The sequence below is a fragment of the Cyprinodon variegatus genome, unplaced genomic scaffold (assembly GCF_000732505.1).
Source record: "Cyprinodon variegatus isolate N-32 unplaced genomic scaffold, C_variegatus-1.0 Scaffold336, whole genome shotgun sequence".
Classification (NCBI taxonomy): Eukaryota; Metazoa; Chordata; class Actinopteri; order Cyprinodontiformes; family Cyprinodontidae; genus Cyprinodon; species Cyprinodon variegatus.
In genome coordinates, this window is record NW_015150789.1 from 44219 (window position 1) to 52185 (window position 7967).

The 7967-nt window shown below is 35.7% G+C and overlaps 1 protein-coding gene across 1 annotated transcript in view; it reads left to right on the forward strand.

Moving 5' to 3' along the window:
- Positions 1 to 7093, forward strand: part of synj2bp (synaptojanin 2 binding protein) — a 9646-nt gene extending 2553 nt beyond the window's left edge. The window contains exons 2-5 of the mRNA XM_015385339.1: positions 324 to 454; positions 883 to 1019; positions 2587 to 2682; positions 5503 to 7093. Of these exons, the coding sequence (XP_015240825.1) occupies positions 391 to 454; positions 883 to 1019; positions 2587 to 2682; positions 5503 to 5640 (435 nt within the window). The 5' untranslated portion in view covers positions 324 to 390 and the 3' untranslated portion in view covers positions 5641 to 7093. The remainder of the gene's footprint in view (positions 1 to 323; positions 455 to 882; positions 1020 to 2586; positions 2683 to 5502) is intronic.
- Positions 7094 to 7967: the final 874 nt, after the last annotated feature.

Here is a 7967-nt window from a genome sequence, read left to right on the forward strand (position 1 = left end):
TATGTTAATAGATATTTTGAGGGAAAGTTTGGAGAGCAAACATATACAAATAGTTATTAGATTCTTAAAGAAAACTAAGATATTCAGTAGAATTTGATAGAGTAGACAGAAGAGTGAATGTGTGGATGATAGTGATGAGTAGAATATAAATATGGATGTAAGTTTGTTTGTGTGGGTTGGTAGGTGTATGTATGAGTATATATAGGTATATATATACAAAAAGAGCGTTAGACCAACGAGAGCCACACTCCATACCAGTAAGTGGCGGTAATGCTACTATTAAGTTTGTTGCCAACCGCCAATAAACACAACAAGAAGAAGAAGAGTCCAGCTTCACAGAAATAGTTTGTTTCCCTCTCTGCTTTTCATCGTTTGGGAGTCTTGGAAAAAATGAACGGCTCTTTGATTCCTCATACAAAATATGTGGATATAAAACTGCGGCGGGGACCTGCAGGTAAGGAGAATACTGGGCAGAGAGTTAGCATAGATGCTAGCTGACTACGTAGCAGCAAAAAGCCAGCAGCTAAAGGCTAACTGATGAATAAACTGCTCTGTTTTATGTTTTCATCCTGTGTCAGCCTCATAATTTGCTCGTCAGGGTGAAGAAATAGTCATTTAGATAAATAGTGAATATCGAAATCATCAAAGTGGGTTTTTAATTAGTGAAAAAGTAGCATTATTCCTCTATTTATGCTCATATGAAGCCATTGCAGTAATATTTAAAGTTATATTGTTTAAATGTATTGTTGATGTCAGACCAGCTTTAAAACTGCACCTGTTTTTGTACTTTGATCTAAATGGGATGGCTTCCTCTCTGTTCTTTTGCTCATTGATTTTTACTGCCTGACTGATTTATATCTATGTTTACTCTATGCTCTGTAGGTCTAGGGTTTAATATTCTTGGGGGTGTGGACCAGCCATGCAGGATGGATGATAATGGCATCTTTGTGAGTAAAATAAAGGAAGATGGAGCAGCAGCGCTTGATGGACGGCTGAAAGAGGAAGACAAGATTCTTGCTGTAAATTAAGTTTGTTTATTTTTCATCAGTTGTTCCCAATCTGTCAAACTACAGCCATAAAAATGAGTGTATTTTGGGGATTCAAGAGGAGGACCATGTCATTTTTTGTAACATGGCAGGAATTTGTTTAAATTTCCAGACTTCTTTTCTTTTTGAAGAGTGCAGAGGGATCAGAATGGATGGAGAAAGTCTGTAAACATCCATTTCCAGGTTATTAGATTGAAATCTACGCTGTTTAACTTTGTTATGAACTACGGCTGTTTTCTTCCAAACCCAAGGAAACATTTTAGCCTTCAAAGAGAAGCTGCCTTTCCCTGTATGGGCTCTGTCTATTTCATGATGTCACCATATCACACCACTGCTGGAGGCGTGAGACCCTCACAGCCAAAGGAATTCACTTTTATGACTTGGACATGAGCTAATATGGAGAGGTTGTTGCCCTGTGCAGGTCAGCTGCTAGAAAAAAGGAAATCCCTTTATCGTCCCACAATGGGGAAATTTGTTCTCTGCATTTTGACCCATCCTCTTGGGGAGCAGTGGGCTGACATTGTGCGGCACCCAGGGAGCAATCGGAGGTTAAGGCTTTTGTTCAGGAATCCAGAGTGGAGGCTGTGGGGATCAAACCAGGTTCTTACAACCTTCTCAGAGCAGAAGCGCACTGCTCTAACCGCAGTCATCAGGTTCTGTCTCACATCAACCCTCAGTAATCTGATTAATTCAGTTTGTTTCCAATATGAACACATTCTCCAACTGCTGGTTTTCATATGTAAGTCCTGGGCTGCTGATTGATCAGATTGCAGAACCCATGAGGTCAACTCAGAAAAGCAAAAATGTCACTTTATGCATGATTTTGATGAAGGAATATCATGAAAACACAGTTAAAAGCACTAAAAGATGATTATGCAATGCATAAGCCCTTTAAGAAGAGTGTCCCCTCACCATGATGCTGCCACCACCATGTTTTTATGAGGGTGGATGTGATTTCTGGACGAATATCTGCAGCTCCTACCATGGACCTTTTGGCTCTTTTATCCACCTGTTTAGATGGATATTCATGTCTTTGTCGGTTTTCTTTGACCGTTTCCATCTTTGAAAGCTGGATTTCCATGTGAAGGAAAAGCTGTTCAAAAGTTTATAATATAATACTAGTTTAAAATTCTCAAATACCTTCTCTCTGCCCTTTCTTCTGTCGATCTTTGGTTCTTTATAATGCTGGCTGTTCATCTACCTATGAGGCGTTCACAGGACAGCTTTTAATAAATAGAGATTAAATTACACTCAGGTTGACTAAAACTGGTGAGGTGAGTTTTGTAGCCAAATGTTTGCACTGCCTTTTATCTGGAGTAGCAAAGTGTTTACTCTTATTTTTTAAAAACATGCATGATTTTGCTTCACTCTATTGTATTGGTGTTTCACATAAAGTCCAATTTAAATACAGAAGCTTTAACATGACAGACTGTGAGACATTCAAAGGTTACGACCAGTTTTAAAAAGTGAAAGGAATGATTAACCGCTGCCCGGCTGCAGAGATGTTTGATCAGAGTTGGCTGTGTTTGTTCTGCTGTAGATAAATGGACTCTCACTGGAGAACCGGACTCACAGAGAAGTGGTGGAGATGTTCCGGACGGCGGGCGAGAACGTCGAGCTCCGCGTTCTAAAAAAGGTAGCAATCATTAGAGATCTGGGTTTTGTTCATATGTTCTTTGTTCATTTCATTTCATTATATCCTTTCACCAGTTTGGGATGAAATACTCAAAATTACTACTTCAGTAAAATTATTGATACTCATAATCTTCAAACTCAAATCCAAGTAAACGTTACATCTACTCAAGTTATAGCATTGAAGTACTCACTTTTGAAAATACTTAAGTATTTAAAAGTACTTAAGTATTCAAAAATACAAATAAAATTTCAAATATTAGAATATTTCTTGTATCTTTCAGAAACAAACTGATGTATTGATGTGTGAAACTAATCCTACACCTCCTAAGGACTAGGGCTGGGGGAAAAAATCGAGTTTGAATCGATTCCTTTACATTTTTGCAAAACTGATGTCTAGGAAATGAGATTGATTAATTTTATAGTGACCCGCATGACGTTCACATTCAAATGAGCAGGAAAGATGCTCTCAAGATGACTTCAATCCAGACAGCTGCAAATAAAGCTAATAGGTTGATTGAAGACATTAAGAAATGGAGGCTGAGCAGCAAACACCCTGCAGTTACAGACAAGGCTGCACATTTGGTTTGTTCAGTGGAGATAATGCAGCAAAAAAAAATGTTTTTTTAAAGAGAATAAAATAGTTTCCCCCATAAATAAAATTTATGCAAAAGCTTGAAAATACATGAATCTAAAAAACAACAAATTGCCAGTTAAATTGCAATTTTTTTTCTTAGCTGTGGTTAAAAACTGACCCATTTTTGTCCAAGTGATTGAAAGTTCAAATCTTTTTTCTACTGAAATGTTACAAAAATGTGTAAACTTCTAAGTCCCCAAATTAATTTAAAGTTGGATTATAGCAGATAATTCCCTAACACATCCAAAAATGCTCAATCAAGAGAGAAAACGTCTCCAGATGGAGGAAAATCTGCAGCTTTCTGCACGAAGAACAAGGCCTTCTGTGAAATCCTTACAGTCTAACTTTGAAATAAAATCCTGCAGTTTCTCTGCATCGAAGCAAGACTGTGATGATGATGATGATGATGATGATGATGATGATGATGATGATGATGATGATGGTTTATATAAAAATTTAGAAGCATTTTTTAGGTTCCTCCTGGTGCGTAGGCGATTTGAACATATGACCTCATATTAAAAGTCTTTACTGATGCTTATCAAGGAAAATCTAACAAGGTGTCATCTTCAGAACTTATAAAGACCTATTATCTATAGTATAGAAGGAAGGTAATCTGATAATAACTAAGGAGGATTGGATTGACATTTCTCAATCCCAGTGGAAATTAACCAGCTCTCATTCATGGTGAGAATCTGAATGATCCGTTTCTTTATCACTAAAACAAAAGACACATTTTACTGGAGGTGAAGCTGTGTGTTGGAGGCAATGTGGACACCGGGAGGCCGATCGTTGGCATATCTTTTGGGAATGCTCAGTGGTTAGATCCTTTACATCAGAGCTTTATAAGGTACTAAATGGTCTGTTTAAAACTAATCTCCCTCTGCAGTTTTTAACATTTTTAGGAAGTTCTGATTTACAGTTCAGGAAAACTGATGAATATTTATTTGATATTCTGATAACTGCTGGTAAAAAAGCACTCACAAGATGTTGGTTGGTTCCCGACCCGCCCACAATACAAGAGTGGACAAGCATCGTTAATTACATTTCGCTTATGGAAAGGATCACCTTCTCCCTCTGCCTTAAAAAAATATATTCACTAATAGGTGGAACAAGCGGGTTAAACATGCCGGTCTTGAACAAACAGAATTATGGAATGGATGACCATGCAAAGCCTGTTATTTAATTAATGTTCTGTAGCATCTAAGGATTAATATATTAATGTATCTCTCATACTTTATTTCAAAACTGCCTGGTATCTAATTTATTCCTGCTTTTTTTCAGGTAGATTTAAAAGTTGTTAGATGTAATTTATGTAACTTTTTATATTTTGTACACATAAAAAATAATTGTGAGACAGATGTTGATGAAACTTTACCAGCAATCCATTAAATTTTGGCGACGACCCGTTTCATAATCCTGATTAGGGCTCCAACTAGCCATTCTTTTGCAAATTGATTAATCTGTGGAGTATTTTTTTTATTTTTATTAATCGATTAATAATCTGATAGGAAAAGGTTCCTTAAAGACTTATTTTTTTCTTTATTTAAACCAGGAGAAAGTAAAACCTTTCCACTTGGGGAGGTCTGGACCTTTTTTTTTTTTTGTTTTATCTTAAATGCAAAACTTTTACTTTTGTTTTACAATTTTGGTATAATTGCTGCTCAAGGTGGGTTGTTCTGTCATATAAAGTCTGTTTTAGAGACTAAACTCCAGTTAACAATTAATTGATTACTAAATTAGTAGACAATTATTTCAATAATCGATTAATCACAATTAATCCAATTAATTGTTTCAGTCCTAATCTGGATACAGGATTTTTTTTAAATAGATTTTTTTATCATTGTGAGATAGGGATTAACAAGCAGTTCCCCAGTAAACCAGAGGGTGGCAGCAGTGAGTATTGACAGCCTCAGCATCAGACTATGTTACTGAAGACAAAAACACAGGAAATGGGAACCGAGGATCAATTAGAAACTTTTTATGGGGATTTTTTACTAGATGTGTCCTTCATATAAAGGAACAATTCATTTAGTAATGATCCAGACGATGTGTCAGTTTTAGCTATAGGTGGAGTCACCATTTGGGTTAAATATTACTGCGCCCTCTGAGTGCTTTTTTAAAAACATTTCTTTGTGAATATTGCTTCTTGTGCAGCTCTAACATTTTCCCTGTTTTTTTCTCCCACAGTCGCCTTGTCTAACAAACGGACCAGCGGACTCCCCTCCTGAACGCCAGTCCTCCATGTCCTCTCTGGGAATGTTGGTGTTATTTGCTGGAGCTGTATCAGTCTTCATAATAGCCGCCCTTTATAAACGGCGTAGATAGGAGGAACCTTTTTTTTTTTATTTTAATCAAATTTGACAATGTCTGTATGTTAATTTTAGCACCAAAAACTTTGCTAAATGCCAAAAAAATGCCAAAAAAAAGAGCAAAAGAAAGGAAGAGTGTGACCTTTCTTTGATTAGCAGCTAATGGTGTAGCGATTTATTCTTTTGCATATTCTGTGATGAATGGTAGCTTCTTGTGTTTTTTTCCTGCGCAGGAAGATGCTATTTTACCATCAGGGTTGTTTTCTACAGAAAATGATCTACCGTGTGGAGATGAAGGGTCACGACATTCCTGCTGTGTGGCTGCGCCCCGCTATAAGCAGCTGAGAGCTAATGAACAACAGCGCCTGAAGTAAACGATTGACAGAAGCTCCAGTCATTCATGAAATGAAAACCCTGTTTCTGTTTAGTCATGCAGGTCCCTGACTGAACGCCACGCCTGACCTTCAGGTCAGTGAGCGTGAGAGCACTAAGGCTTTTTTTTTTATATAGTGCCTTTTCTCTAGAGCAAATATCAACCAAATGCTCTGTGACATCATCAATATAATAACTACATTATAATATCCAGCTTATTTATTAAGGGTTAATACAAACAATTTGCTCCATTTAAAGTTGGTATATTTAGTAAAACATCTGATTATTCTTTAAAGATCTCAAAGCATCTGCTGGATGGGCCTATTTTTAGCTGCGGATGAAGACACTACTTGGTTTGTGTTCACTGCTGATTTGTGATTGATTAATTACACAAAGCAGCAGCTTGACCCAATAAATGCTTCAATAGTTTTCAATAACGGGACTGATTGATACAGACCAGTACACTAAAGATGATCAGTAGGTCTTTATAAGTCGGTTCATTGTTGGTTTAGCTCAGTTTATCTGAGCTTTTAAATCGATATTTTTTCTATATGCATAACTCGGTTATTTTAGGTTTTTATTAGCTGTAAAAATCTAAATTAGCTGAATTACACTTTTGACTTGAAATCACTTTTTTTAATGGAAGTAGGTTTTCATTCGTCTGATTTTCCGAGATGCGTTTGCGACACAAATCATCAGAAGAGGTTCTTTTTTTTAAATCAAGGTCTTGCAGAGATACGATAATATGAGAAAGGGCTCTGTTTTGTTTTTTGTTTAATAAAACAAAACATTTAATTTATTGTATCAGACCAGCAGCAGTGTTGAAATGAGCTTCTGTCACGATCTTTTAGTTTTGCACTAAAGTAGCAACCATGGAGCTTTTCCAGTCGCAGCCATGGGACGGGTCTAGACAGGAATTTATAGAAATATGTTATAGTTTTTATTTTTTTTTTGGTTGGATCACATCGGTGTCTCTGTGTGCAGTTTATGTTGTCAATGGATTTCTGCTAAGTGAGATTGTGAATATGTGCCAGGGAAGAAAATAAGAAGCACTAGAAATTATGCAAATGTTCTCTGTTTGACATCCAGACATGTAATAAAATAGTTTATTTCACTTAAGTCTTGTTTTTTTTCTTCTTTTACTGAGTATTTTTAGGCTTAGGTGCTTATAATTAGATATAAGATTGTGTCCAATTTCTAAGAAGGTGAATCTTCATTGTATTTTTGATCCAATCAGGATGTAAAAGGTGAGTGTGTTTGGTAAATTGTCTTTTAAAAACATATTTCTTCTCAAACACTTTATCAGAAGCTTTTAATCGAGTTAGATTAGAGATTAGATTAAATTAGATCTATATCTGCCTGCCTGTACAGGCGGTCCGGGTGTTTGGTGCTGCCTGTTCAGTAGTAAGTAGTTGAGAAAAAAGGTGCTAAAACACAATTTTATGCTTTGGTTAGCATGTTATAACAGTAAAAAAAAAAAAAACAAAAACATTTTTAATCACTAAAATAAAAGTAAAATAAAAACACTGAATTTCTCCAAATCTTACAGGATGCCAAGATAAAGAAGGAAAAGAATCAATCTAATTTGATCAGATTAGTAATCAGTGATGGTTGCATGGCCAGCCTTGGTCTCTATGGACATAATTTAATTACACTGAAATATAGAGAATTGACTTTACATATAAAAAAATATACAAACTTGCTACTTTACAAAATGTAATCTATTTTAAGTGAGATGAATTACATTAGATTTACTCAATAACTAAATGTGCAGAACTTAAATTGACCTAAATAATTAGATCGTGTTCATTTGGTGTTTTTTTCTGTTTGCAGTATTTAAATTAATTAGATTATAGTAAATTGATTATCTTGAGTTTGCAGTACAGGTGCTGGTCATAAAATTAGAATATCATGAAAAAGTAGATTGATTTCAGTAATTCCATTTAAAAAGTGAAACTTGTATATTATATT